The 15,044-nt window shown below is 35.1% G+C and overlaps 1 protein-coding gene across 1 annotated transcript in view; it reads left to right on the top strand.

The window, feature by feature from the left end:
* AGO3 (argonaute RISC catalytic component 3) overlaps window positions 1-15,044 on the top strand; it is a 116,294-nt gene that overhangs the window by 31,133 nt on the left and 70,117 nt on the right. Inside the window, exons 3-5 of the mRNA XM_047084531.1 lie at window positions 5,518-5,638; window positions 9,863-10,071; window positions 10,885-11,021. Of these exons, the coding sequence (XP_046940487.1) occupies window positions 5,518-5,638; window positions 9,863-10,071; window positions 10,885-11,021 (467 nt within the window). The remainder of the gene's footprint in view (window positions 1-5,517; window positions 5,639-9,862; window positions 10,072-10,884; window positions 11,022-15,044) is intronic.

Here is a 15,044-nt window from a genome sequence, read left to right as displayed (position 1 = left end):
AGCCTCTGTGATGAACATTCTTTTTTTTTTTTCCCTAAGGTTTATTATTTTTGGCAGAGAGAGAGCACCACGCAAGCAGGGGAGGGACAGAGAGAGAGACAGAGACAGAGGATCTGAAGTGGGCTCTGTGCTGACAGTAGAGAGCCTGATGCAGGGCTTGAATTAATGAACCAGGAGATCATGACCAGAGTTGAAGTCAGACGCTTAACTGAGCCACCCAGGTGCCCTGCCTGATGAACAGTCTAAAATACATTATCCTTTGCCATAGTATCTTTTGAGATAAGAAGTAAAATTTTGCAGTTCCTTGATTTGTCATTTTGTTAGTTTGCATACTAAAGTTTAATTAAAACTCTAAAGTGGTGCTTGGATGGCTCAGTCAGTTGTCTGACTCTTGATTTTGGCTCAGGTCATGCATGATTTTATGGTTCGTGGGTTTGAGCCCTGTATCGGGCTCTGCGCTGACAGTGCAGAGCCTGCTTGAGATTCTCTCTCTCCATATGCCCCCTCTCAAAATAAATAAATAACCTTAAAAAAAAAACAAAAAAACCAACCTCTCAGTTACATCATGTTAGTGAGAGATGAAAGTAAAGAGACATAATGATAAATGATGGTCCTTGTAAAAGCTGATTCCCTTTGAAATATAGGTTTTTGTAATTATGAACTTAAAAGTAGTTTAATGTCAGAATTGCCCAGTGTATATGGAATTCTAACACCATTCTTCTAAGGCTTTGAGAGCTTAAATTCAAATCCGTGTTTAGTGTAATTATTCATAAAGAAGTTTTTATATCTGATGCCATGGGAAAATCTGCAGTGTTTCATTATTTGATATTCTCCTAATTAAATTTTACGGTTAGAGTAGATTACAGACATTCATTTCAATCTTCTGGTTGGTGTGTTCTAGTTGGTATCTTCATTGACATAACTGCTCCTCGAACTGTTCTAGCAAAGATGAACCCAGGTACTTTATAAGATAGTGTAATCTACTTGTGAATAGTTCTGGTGGTTAGGAAATGTGGGAAATTTTGTTCCAAAGTCTAGCGTCTTATATCTTTCCAACTATTTGTCCTAGTTCTATCCTTTCAAACAAGATAGATTTTCTACTTAGTTAATCACATGACAGTCCATCAAAATAGCCAAAGGTTTCTATAATTTCCTTTGAGTCTTTCCTATTCTGGACTTGAGGTCTGTAGTTTGATTTATTTATACTCATGTTACATGAGGTTCTATCAGGATTACCTTCTTCTGGTTATATTTCATTTTTTTTAGGGTCTTAAATTTTTCCAAATTGAACAGAGTACTTCAGAATGTGAAGTGACTTATATAATATGTGATGGAATGGTTACTTACTTTATACTGGGATACTTAAATATATGCAACCTAATTTCCTTAATTTTGAGGAAGCTCTATCCCACTATTAGCTCATTCTGGACATAGAGTCATCTAAAGTCCCTTCCCACAAAAGCAGTGAGTAAGTTCACATCCTCTAATCTGTTCTTATTGCAGTTGAGCTTTTTAAACGTAAATGTTTAGATTTTACAATTGCCCCTGTTATGTTTCATCTTCATTGTGCTCATTGTTTTAGTTTTTTAGTGAATTTTAACATGCTAATTTGTTTTTAGCATACTAGTTGTGTCTCCCAAGTGTGTATAATTTGAGGGTTTCTTAACAGGTATTTTATTATTACTATATGTAGGGCACTGGACACATTTCTTTTGTTATGGTATTGATAGTTTTTTTTGAAGGGGGTGCACTTTAGAAGTTTATTCTGGTTAAAAGTTTCCATGAATGTCCTAGTTAACTTAGAAAAAGAAAAGGAACTTGCCTTGCCCCATGTTACACATAATAAAACACTTCAGTAATTGTGAAAACATAATGATACTGGTTTAAGAACAAATAGACTACTGGGGCAATATAGAGAACTCAGAGCCAGATTCATTTATTTGTTGAGAACTTATTAAGATAATAAGTTCTTATTAATAATAAATTAAAAAAATTTTTTTAAGTTTATTTATTTTGAGGCAGAGAGAGAGTACCAGTGCATAAGCAGCGGTGGGGAGGGGGGACAGAGAGAGACAGAATCCCAAGCAGGCTCTGCTCCATCAGTGCAGAGCCAAAGGCAGGGCTCAAACTCACAAACTGTGAGATCATGACCAGAGCCAAGATCAAGAGTCAGATGCTTAACTGACTACACCACCCAGACGCCCCCCCAAAATGGCATTTTTATTTGATTGTTTATGTATAGACATAAATAGATGGTATGGGACAACTGGCTTACTATATGGGGAAAAATAAGACTCCTTATATAACACTGTTTATAAAGAAAAACCTCAGATGGATTAATGACCAAGATAATGTAGATAAAACTATAACATTAATAAAACATAATGCATCTTTGTGCCTTAGTATTAGGAAAGTATTTAAAACATCAAAAGCATGAAACCATAAGGTGAAAAATGATTCATTTGTTGATACAACATTAAGGATTTCAGTTCATAGACATAGACATTGTCAACAGGCATACAGCATTTGGAAGAAGATATTTGCAATGACTAAACCTGTTAATGAATCAATATCTGGAATATCGAAGAAACTCCTTCAATTCAACAAGAAGACTGGGGCCATAAATGAAAAATGAGCAAAGGAAACAAACAGGAAATTCACAAAAGAAGAAACACCAATGCATGAAGGGATGCTCAAATTCATTAGTAATAGGAGAAATCTCAAGACCATTTAGTTTGGGGCCCCTTCGTGACTCAGTTGGTTAAGCGTCGACCTCAGCTCAGGTTGTGATCTCACGGTTCATGAGTTCAAGCCCTGCATTGGATTCTCTGCTTCCAATCCTCTCTCTCCCTCACTCTGCCCCTTCCCCACCCGTGTAGTCTCATTCTCTCAAAAATAAACATTAAAAAAATAAATAAAACCTTTTAGTTTTACCTGCTAGTCTAGCAAAAATTAGAAAGCATAACTATATAACGCCAAATCTTGTCTGGGATATAGGGAAATGGGAAACTCCAGGAATGTGGGTTGTGGAGCCACTCTGGAGAGCAATTTGACAGTTCGTTTAGTTGACAAAATTCACTTGGACCTAACAATTTTGTTCCTGAGTATATAACCAGAGATTAAGTCTCACTTAAGTCCACAAAGGGACATAGTAAGAGGTATTTCATTGCTTATATCATATTTGGTGGCTGCAGTTAAAGTCTGCATCGTTGGGTGACAACATATGAAGTATTTTGCATCAATCAGAAACAATGAACTAAGTGTCCCACAGCAATATAAATACATTTTATTATTATTTTAATGTTTATTTTTGAGAGAGAGAGAGAGAGAGAAACAGAGAGACAGAGCACGAGAGGGGCAGAAGGAGAGGGAGACACAGAATCGGAAGCAGGCTCCAGGCTCTAAGCTATCAGCACAGAGCCTGACTTGGGGCTCAAACTCACAAACCATGACATCATGACTTGAGCCGAAATCGGACACTTAACCAACTGAGCCACCCAGGCGCCCCAATATAAATACATTTTAAAAACCTAGTGCCAGAGAATAAAGAAGGGAATATATACGAATAGAAGGATGTTCAAACACATTAGGAGAAAATAATTTATGAAGGGGACAGGTGCTTAGGAAATGGAGGTGGAAGGAAAGAAGAGATGTCTTACATAGATGAATAATGATATGAATTGAGGAGTATGATTTTTTTTTAATGTTTATTTATTTTTGAGACAGAGAGCATGAACAGGGGAGGGTCAGAGAGAGAGGGAGACACAGAATCTGAAGCAGGCTCCAGGCTCTGAGCTGTCAGCACAGAGCCCGACGCGGGGCTCGAACTCACGGACTGTGAGATCATGACCTGAGCCGAAGTCGGACGCTCAACCTGCTGAGCCACCCAGGCGCCCCTGAGGAGTATGATTAACATAACCTTTCATACCTAGGAAATAAAAATGGAGTTTAGGGACTTGTTTGGTAGTGATATGTAAGTTGTGTTTGAGAAGAAAAAATAAAAGGCATAAAAATGAAGAGACTTAAAATAATCCAGGTACTGGGATATGAGGTTGTAATTTAGAATGGTGATAATTGGAAATGAACAGAACATCCTTAAGATGTTTTGTCACAGCTATTTTAATCTCCACCATTTTGATCCTGAGAGTGCTTTGATTGGGTTGCTAGGATTTGGTAAGCTTAAAATTATACCAGTTTATTGTTGAGTAAAAATTTGACAAAATAGTCAAAACATTCTTAAATATTAGATCTGTATAGTTTCACCTAAGAAACTGGACTTGATAATGGCTGCAAAAGAAAATCTTAAATGGCAGAAAATCTTTGAAATGTGTTTTCTATATAAAAACTGATCAGTGAAGCAATTGCTCTAGAAGAATTTGCTCTAGAATTTGCTCTAGAAGAGGCTTGGTCTTGATTTAAATAGTTTCAGCAAATTTACTCTAGAAGAGTAAATTTTTTTTTTACTCTAGAAGAGTCTTGGTCTTGATTTAAATGGTTTCAGCAAGATGAAATTGAAGAAGGGAAAAATGGAAATTTTGAGCATGTGGAAAATTGCTCTAGGTATCAGGTCAGCTTACTGTGTACCAGAAAACGCCTTTTTCTCTCCTTTCTCTCCTACCTACCCATAGGCTAGAATTCAGTATTTTACTTTACCATTTATTACATTTTTAAGTGTGTTGTAAGTTTTACCAGTAATATGTAAGTATATTCTCATCATAATATATTTAGATTATTTAAGCAAAATAAAAAAATCATTCTTCACTTCTCTCTTCAGAGTTAACCACTGTTATCTTTTTGGTACATATCCTTCTAGATATCTTTCTACTGCTTTTACAAATAATGTGTGCACAAAAATAAACGTTGATTTGTGGATATTTAGTATTATTCTCACTATATTCCATTTTTTTTAAATGTAAAAGTCTTGAATATCTTTCCATGTAAGTATATATAGAATAAAAATGTTTGCTAGGTAAAAACAGGCTTCAGTATATTCTTACTGGCTAGATAACGTAAGGATGATTTGGGGAGTTGAAAGGATTGAGGGGAGTATATGTGTGTTCTCAAAAATCTCACAGTCTAGTAGAAGTGAAGCCTATAATAATTATAATGCATTGGAGTAAATGTTCTAATAGATATATGTATTAAGGTGGTATTTGAGCACAGAGGGAAGAGCATCACTCTTTTGATAGAGAAATTAATGTGTCAGGTAGTACTTGGAAATGGTAAAAGGGTTTTAGGATCATTTTCTAGGGATAATATTTTACAGGTCTACTGTGGCCCAGAACGATTTAAGTAATTCACTAGATTCATTTCTCTGTCTTTTGTGAAATTTGTATCACTTGCCAGAAATTATTCTTTCTGGTGTCCTAAAGTATGGTCCTGAAAGTAGTATCTTTATCATGTATGATTGTCTTTTAGAATTTTGGCAGCTTTAAATGGTTCAGAAATTACTTTAGTTAAATGCTCATATTTCATCATGCAGAGGATTATGTGAATGTATTTTTTTCCTTTTTTTAGAGAGGTGGTTGACTCAATGGTTCAACATTTTAAAGTGACTATATTTGGGGATCGTAGACCAGTTTATGATGGAAAAAGAAGTCTTTACACAGCCAATCCACTTCCTGTGGCAACTACTGGGGTAAGATGCAGTTCTTTATTGGAAAGTTATACTTTGGTGATGTCTCCTTTTAAATGCACTTACTACATTTTATTATAGTCCATAGATACATAAGAGTGTATCATTTATCTTTTTTAACTTTTTATTTTGAAATAATTTAAAACATATAGAAAAGTTGCAAGAATCATTCAAAGAACTCATATAGACCCTTTACCCAGATTCACCAATTTTCCCTTTTTTCCCCCCAGATTATCTCCACAGGCACATTATTATTTTTTTAAGTTTACTTATTTATTTTGAGAGAAAGAGAGCGTAAGTGAGTGGGAGAGGGGCAAAGAGAGAATCCCAAGCAAGCCCAATGCAGGGCTCAAACCCACAAACTGTGAGATCATGACCTGAGCTGAAACCAAGAGATGGATGCTCAATTGACTGAGCCCCCCAAGGGCCTCTCACCAGTGTTCTTTAACATTTGCCACATTTGTCTTATCATTGTCTTTTTTTTTTACTCTTTATATCTATACTTATTTAGAGAGAGAGAGACACATACGTACTTTTTTTCCTGAACCATCTCAACAGTAGGTTACATATATCACACCCTTTAATATGTATTTCCTAAGAACAAGGATAAAAATTAAAGTACAGTTATCTACTTCACTGAATTTTTCATCTGTATGATACTTTGGTCTGATCAACAACCCATATTCTTCCAGTGATGACTTTTAGCATTTTTTTTTTCCTCTGGTACAGAATTCAGTCCAGGTTTGTGATTGTATTTAGATACCATGTCTTTTTAGTCTTCATTATTCTAGAACAATTCCCCAGCATTTTTTGTTTTCCTTTCATGAAATTAACATGGTGGAAGATTACAGGCAAATTATTTTGTAGAGTGTCTCTCAGTCTGTGTTTGTTTGGTGTTTCCTCTTGATTAGATTCTGATTTCACATTTTTGGCAAGAATAATTACACAAGTGTTCTTTCTTATCAGTGGATCATATCAGGATACATTTATATGTGTTTGTTCCATTAATGATGGTACTAAGTTGATCACTTGATTAAGTTGGTATCTGCCAGGTTTCTCCTGTCAAGTTTTTTTTTTTTCTCTTTAACTCTTGTGGGGAGATTTTATTTTTAATTGTGGTAAAATACACATAACGTAAAATTTACCAGCTGAGGGCTCCTGGGTGGCTTAGTTGGTTAAGTGACTTCATTCAGCTCAGGTCATGGTCTCATGGTTTGTGAGTTCGAGGCCCACATTGGGCTTGCTGCTGTCAGTGAAGACCCTGCTTTGGATCCTTTGTCTCGTCTCCCTCTCTGTCTGCTCTTCCCTTGCTCATTCATTATCTCAAAAAAAAAGAAAAAGAAAAAAAGAAAATTTACCTTCTGAGCCATTTTTTAGGTCAGTTTAGTGGCATGAAGTACGTTCTCAGCCATCACCACCATCTATCTCCATAACTCTTTTTATCTTGTAAAACTGAAATTCTGTACTCGTGAAACACTACATCCCCATTCTTCCCTCTCCTCAGCCCCTAGCAACCACCATTCTACCTCTGTCTCTATGACTTTGACTACTCTCAGTGACTCATCTAAGTAGAATTATATGGTATTTGTCTTTTTGTGACTGACTTATTGCACTTGGCATTATGTCCTCAAGATTCATCCATGTTGTCACGTATGTCAGAATTTCCTTTTTAAGGATGAATAATATTCCATTGTATGTATATACCACATTTTGTTTATCCGTTTATCCATTGATGAGTACCTTTTGGCTATTGCAAACAATGCTGCTGTGAACATGGTTGTACAAATATCTGTTCCGGTTCCTGCTTTCAGTTCTTTTGTGTATAAGTGATAATTCTGGGGTGCCTGGGTGGCTCAGTTGATAAGTGGTAATTCTATTTTTAATATTTTGAGAAATCACCTTACTGTTTAGTACAGTGACTGCACCATTTTATATTCCCACTAATAATGCATAAGGGTTCCAAATTCTCCACACCCTTGCCAACACTTGTTTTCTGGTTTTTTTTTTTTATAGTAGCCATCTTAACGGATATGAGATTATATCTCATTGTGGTTTTGATTTGCATTTCCCTAATGATTAGTGAGTTGAGAATCTTTTCATGAGCTCTTAGAAGCTCATTTGTAGATCTTCATTCTTTGCCCGTTTTTTAAATTGCGTTTAGTTTTTGTTGTTGTTGAGTTTTAGGGATTCTGTATATATTCTTATCAGATACATGATTTGCAAATATTTTCTCACATTTTGTAGATTGCCTTTTCACTTTGTTGATTGTGTCCTCTGATGCACAGAAGTTTATAATTTTGATATGGGAAATACCTTAAGGATCTTCTTTCTCATTAGAGAAAGTATTTTTATTTTTTTGAGGGGTGGGGGAGCTGCGTGAGTGGAGGAGGGGCAGAGAGAAATGAAGAGAGAGAATCATTTTGGGGGCAGGGAAAGGACAGGGAAAGAAAATCTTAAACAAGCTCCATGCCCAGCACAGAGCCTAATGCAGGGCTCAGTCTCAAAACTATGAGATCATGATCTGAGCAGACAAGAATCGGATGCTTAACCGAATGGTCACCCAGACACCTCTCTCATTAGATTTTTAAGTAATTGATGATTTTTGCTTGGAAGGATTATTACTATGTAGTAATGGTGATTTTCTAATTCTGTCATTCCTTCAACATTTATTAGTTGATATTCGACTATAAGGGAGAGAATTTTCTTCTCCCTAATATATTTCCCCTTATTTATTTCACTGTCCCAGTTTTCCTAGATTTGGCCATTGGGAGCCACTTTAAGCTAGTTCCTGTATCCCTTTGACATGACACACTTTTTTTTGAGTACTTCCTTATTTTCTGGCACAAGATGTTCCAGGCTAATCTTATGTTTTCCCTGCTATACCCATGCAACTGGCCCTTTGTCAAAGGAACAGTGATTTCTTTTGGTTGGAGGATGCAACTTAGAAACTGAAATCTGGGTACTGAATGTATTCATTGCTGCTGGAGTGCAGGTATTTGTAAAATGGACAGATGGGACATAAAAATACACAAATAAAAGAGACAATATATCATAAATATTATATGTCATGTAATGGACTTAACACATGTATCCTACAAATACTATTTACTGTGCAATATACAATATATATATTGGAAATCATGAGTTCAGAGTGATTCTTCCAAGTTTCAGTCTGTTTCCCCCAGGATTCTTTCTTTACTCCCCATGTTGCTTATTTGTATCTTCCTTCTTTTTTGAACCTCAAAACATCACCACTTTTACTCATTTGTTCAATCCTACCATATACATATAAAATCATATCTGAATTACTACACCATACCACTACAGAAAACAAACTTCCTCATTAGAGTTTAAGATTTTATTTTGTATGCAGTTCTTTCCCACGTGTACAGCCCCCAATATGTTCTGTGTTCAAGAGTTCATTGTATTTTTTTCCCCCTTCTTTCAGTATGGTTATGTTATTCATTTGAAACATATTTGGTTCCATTTGATTTTGTTTATATTTAGTTTTAATTTTTTTACTTCATTCTTCTTGATTTTGTTTTTAATTTTTAACTTATAAAACTTTATTAAAAAAAAACACAAAAAGGGGTACCTGGGTGGCTTGGTCAGTTAAGCCTCTGACTTCAGCTTAGGTCATGATCTCAAGCTTTGTGAGCTCGAGCCCCCGTCGGGCTGTGTGCTGACAGCTCAGAGCCTGGAGCCTGGTTTGGATTCTGTGTCTCCCTCTCTCTCTGCCCCTCTCCCACTCACAGTCTGTCTCTCTCTCTCTCAAAAATAAATGAACATTAAAATAAATAAATAAAAACACAAAAAAAACCCTTTATTTAATATGTTTCCAGAAGTCAAAACTGTACTGAGAAATATACTCAGAATTGTTCATTCCTCCTTTATTTCTTCTGGTCTGTTCCTTCCCATCCTTTGAAAGTAATCCATTTCTTTGTTTCTGATTGATGCTTCTTGCATTTCTTTTTGCTGAAATAAGATATATGAATATTTTCCCATTTTCTCCTTCTTTCTCACACAAAAGATGGCATATTATTTGTAATCTTCTCTACTTTGCTTTTTGTACTTAACAGCATAGCTTAGAAAGTATCTATTGATTTAGCATTGAGGTTGGTTTTTTATATTTTCCCTGTTTTTTCTTAAATATTTTTATAACTTAAACCTAAAAATACTTGTACTTATCTTTTTCAATTTATCAATTGACTGTTTTCCCATCAACAGGTAGATTTAGATGTTACTTTACCTGGGGAAGGTGGAAAAGATCGACCTTTCAAGGTGTCGATTAAGTTTGTCTCTCGGGTGAGTTGGCACCTACTACATGAAGTACTGACAGGACGGACCTTGCCTGAGCCGCTGGAATTAGACAAGCCAATCAGTACTAATCCTGTCCATGCTGTTGATGTGGTGCTACGACATCTGCCCTCCATGAAGTGGGTGCTTCTGGCTTTTTTTCCTTTTTAGATTTTAAGTGTGTAGGCTTTTTTCCCAAGAGTGAGTTGTGCAGGCTTCCTTTAATTAACCTTCACGTGTTGTATATTTTGATGGCTTCATTTAGAGAATAGCATGCATACTAGTTCATTGACATGAGACGTAAGTTACAGAAAAAACTCTGATTTTTGAAAGTAAATGCACATTGTTAACTTAGCTATTCTAATAGATACCTCTTAGAAAAATGTCTAACCCTTTGTCTTAGAAGCTGTAAATCTTGAATAACTGATATGTTTTCAGATATATTCCTATAGTTAAATCCCCTTGTTCTAAAGGTAATTTTGCTGTTTATACAATAATATCAATTTGTATTGAAATTGCTGTTCTCTTAATCATACTTCACACAAGTGTGTGTTTGTATTTGTGTGCCTGTATATATAGGATCAATGTGTCCTTTTAAAGAAAAATATGTCTTGCAAACACATTTGTAGAAATAGCATTTTCTAAGATTGGAACTGGTTTTTCTTTTCATCTGTTTCTAAGAAAATATTTTAAATAAAATTTATTCTTACCCAAACTAACAGTTTTAGGAATAGAGAATTTCAGTGAAGGACGCTGACAGGTTTGTTTTGTTTCTCTTAGAATGGCTGCTTTTTGCTTTTCACAAATTTGGGGAATATTTATTTTCATATATTCCTAATGATAAGCATCATTATGATAAATTAAGTTTGTGTGCTCTAGACTTAACCTCTTCTGCAAATTTAAATACCTATATGGGAAGGAAAGGACTGAACATGACATTTTAATTTTTGTAGATATACGCCTGTGGGGCGTTCCTTTTTCTCAGCTCCCGAAGGATATGACCACCCTCTGGGAGGGGGCAGGGAAGTATGGTTTGGATTCCATCAATCTGTTCGGCCTGCCATGTGGAAAATGATGCTTAATATTGATGGTAAGGGAACTAAAACCATATTCTGTATTGGGTAGTTGATTCCTGTATTGCGCACGTGCACCTGTGTGTGTGTGTGTGTGTGTGTGTGTGTGTGTGCGCGTGCGCGCACGCAGTTTATATATAATTATATGTACTGGTGTCTTGAAGTTATATTTGGACATATATTAAGACAAAGTGGAAAAACTTTTGTGTTACATTTAGAAAGCCTTTCCACAGAAGTTGTCCTGGAATGCTACTAAGCGTGAAGTAAGCACATGAAAGCAAATATAGAAGCCTTGACATGATTATCTGAACAATCTCACTTTTGTCCATTTAATTCTTATTAATATTTCATTATGAAATACATGTTTTAAAGCAAGAGAAGTCTGTTGGTCATTTTGACCCCAGGTGTTATACCTACTGCTGATGCTTATAGTAGTACCAATTGCATTCTTATTTTTAGGTGTTTTCTATTAATGTTTTTGAGCATATTTAAAAGTAGGGAGAATAGTATGATAAACTACCGCCTATATGCAAACTGTCAAGTTTGTAGAAATACCTTTACTCCTCAATTAGAGTATTTTTAAATCAGATCCCGGATAGCAAGTTTTTTTGTTTCTACTACTTAAGTATGTACCTCTAAAAACATGGGTGTTTCCTTACATAGTCATAATGCCATTATCATATGTAAGAAAATTTTAAGTAATCATTTGTAGCCTCTAATATTCTCTCCATAATCAGATTTCCTTGATCTCAAACATGTCTTTTTATAGTTACAATCCTAATTAGGATCCAAACAAGATCCATGTATCATGTTTGGCTGATCTGCCTTTTTAATGCAGTAGTCCCATTTCCTCCCTCTTGTTTTGTTTTTTCTTTTTTTTTTATGCCATTGACTTGTTAGAGAAATTCACTTGTCCTGAAGAATATTAAAAAATCCACATTTGTCTTCTGTTCTTGTGGTGTCATTGCCTTGTTTCTCTGTCCCCTATATTTCCTGAAAGTGAAGTTGGCCCTAGAAGTTTGATTCAATTCTGGTTCAGAATACTTCATATGTGCTTCATGTTATATCATATTAAGAGGCGCACAGTATCTAGTGGTTCCAGTTTTAGTGATGCTAAGATTGACCAGTAGGTTCAGAGATCAGTCGGCCTCATCTCTCCATTGTAAATTTCCCAGTCAACTTTTCAATGACTAATATTTTATTTAATGATCATTGTTACCCAAATCATTTATTTCACTAGGGATTACCAACTGGTATTTTTTCTCATTCTTTTATTCCTTTTGAATTAGATGGAATTCTTATGTGAAAAATCACAATGTCCTATTGGTAATTTAGTAGTCATTGGTAGCTTTTTTGCTTTCTGGGACAGTAGGATATTTCAAGCTTATCTTATATTTCCTACCCTGTACCTGGAATCAGCCATTCCTTCAAGGATCCCTATGTCTCTTCAGATCACTATATAGTTTCTGCATTATTTTCAGCTGCATCTACCATTGTGGGTATATGTCATTGAGGAGCTATATCTCAGAAGTTCTCTTTCAGTGTATATTAGAGCTGTTTTTATTTGCCATTTCAGAACATTTCATGTATATGTAGATCTTTAGAATAGATTTCAGGACATAATGGGTCAAGGGCAAATGTGTTTGTAATTTTGGTCATTATTGCCGAATTGCCCTTTTTAGAGCTTCTAAATATTGTGCATTCGAGAATGAGACTACCTGTTTTGTTATGTCTTTGCCACTAGAGGTGTCAAACTCTAGATTCTATTAATTGCATTTGCAAGAAACAGTTTCCTTATCTGCTTTTATTTTGCATTTGACCATCTTTTCATATGTGTAAGGGTCACCTTTTTTTTTATTAGCTATTTATATCTTTTGCCTTTTTTCTTTCTGTTGGATTTTTGGTTTTCTCATTTACTGAGAGCTTTCTAAATTAAGGAGATTAACTCCTTGTTTCACAAATTGTAGATATTATCCCTAATTATTTGTCTTTAACCTTTGGTACAGTCTTGTTTTTATTTTTTGCCATATAGAAATCTGTATTTGGTTGGGAGATGGTAAATACATACACACAAACACTTAAATGTATTAGTCATTTCTTTTATGACTTTTTAAATCCTATAGGGCTAGTCTCATTTTTCTCTTCAGGCTTTTCTAGGCTATCCTTACTTATTTTACCATGTAAACTTCAGGAACTTCTTACCTAGGTTCAGTGGGTGTGGGAGGATGGGCTGTAATTTTTTTAAATGTTTTATTTTTATTTATTTTGAGAAAGAGAGCAAAAGCACAAGTGGGAGAGAGGGAGAGAGAGAATCTTAAGCAGGCTCCATGCTGTCAGTGTGGAGCTGGAAGCGTGGGGTCCAATCCCATGAACTGTGAGATCGTGACCTGAGCCAAAATCAAGAGTTGGTCTCTCAACCAAGCTACCCAAGCACCCCAAGATGGACTATAATTTTTATTGAAATCTCATTACATTTAGAAATTGTTAGGACAAATTGGCATCTTTAAGATACTGAGTCTTTTCTGTCCAAGAAAATGCTATACCTTTCTATTGGTACAACATTAGTTTTGTTTTCTTCAGGAATGTTTTAAAGTTTACCTTACATGAAAGTTGCACGTATCTTCTTGTTATTCCTAGATATTCCACCCCCCCTTTTTTGCTATTAAATGGGTTTTATAGATTCTAACTGGTTATTGTTTACATACATGAAGGCTTTTGACTTCTGTGTACTTTATGTCTGCCTTATTACATTTATGTTTATAGTAGTTATTCAGGTGGTATTCTTGGCATTTCTAGTTATAATCGTTTCATCTACAAATAGTGATAGGTTTAACTATTCCTTTGGATTTTTATACTTCTAATTTTTGTCTTATCAAATTATATTGACTAATTAGGCAGTGTTAAGGAGTAGTGACTAGCAGGCATCCTCTTTACCTTAGGAATGCTTCCAATGTTTCTGCATTAACTATGATACATATATATGTATGTGTATGTATACGAGCATCTGATGATTCCTATTTTATTAAGTACTTTTTAAAAAAATGTTTTATTCATGTTTTGAGAGACAGAGACAGACCATGAATGGGGGAGGGGCAGAGAGAGAGAGGAAGACACAGAATCCAAAGCAGGCTCTAGGCTCCAAGCTGTCAGCACAGAGCCTGATGTGGGGCTCAGACTCACAAACCGTGAGATCATGACCTGAGCCAAAGTCAGACACTTAACCGACTGAGCCATCCAGGGGCTCCTTATTAAGTACTTTTAATCAATAATAGGTAGTGAATTTTGTCAGATTCCTTTTCAACGTCTATGGAGCTGATAAGATATTTGTCTTTTTAACAAACGTTGAACCGAACTTGTATTTCTGGATTCTTTTAATGTGATACTGTATTCTGCTTGCTAATATTTTGCCTTTTTAATCAAAATGCAAAAGTAAGTTTGACCTGATCTGTATGTAATCTTCTTTTTTGTGTGTGATCTTTTTCAAGTTTTGGTATTAATCTTATATCTCATAAAGAATTTACAAGTTTTGTTTTCTAAAATGTACAACAGTTTTTAAATAGTACTAAACTTGTTAACTCTTTCAAGGTTTGATAGAATTCTCTTGTGAAGTCTGGTGTTGTGGTATGTTTTGTTTTCTTGATGCATAATAGCTCTTTGAAAATTGTTCCATTTGTTTTGTGAAAACTAGTTTTTTTAGGCTCAGTTTGTGGTTCAGATTTGGTAGATTTTATCTTACCAGAAAATTATTTTACCTGTATTTGATATTTTATAGAAAGTTTTACAAAGTCATTTCTTATTTTTTGAAATTGTGTCTACTTCTGTGGTTTCCTCCCCTTTCTTATTTTGTATATCTGTGTTTTGTCCATTTTACTCTTGATTAGGATGGAGTAGTTTAAACAACTGATTTCAGTGCCTCCCCAAACCCCCAGCAAAAGAGCTTTTGAATGTTTTGGGTTTTTTTTAAGCTCTCTGGCTTTCTGTTTTCTAACTCCTTAATTTCTGCTTTTAGCTTTATAAATGTTTTCCTCTACTTTTTTCAG

The sequence above is a fragment of the Lynx rufus genome, unplaced genomic scaffold (genome assembly GCF_022079265.1).
Source record: "Lynx rufus isolate CCGP_SWC_20201006 ecotype Redwood Valley unplaced genomic scaffold, mLynRuf1.p SCAF_2, whole genome shotgun sequence".
In the NCBI taxonomy this organism is placed as follows: Eukaryota; Metazoa; Chordata; class Mammalia; order Carnivora; family Felidae; genus Lynx; species Lynx rufus.
Note: the sequence above shows the minus strand (reverse complement) of the source record. Positions and strands in the feature narration are given on the sequence as shown.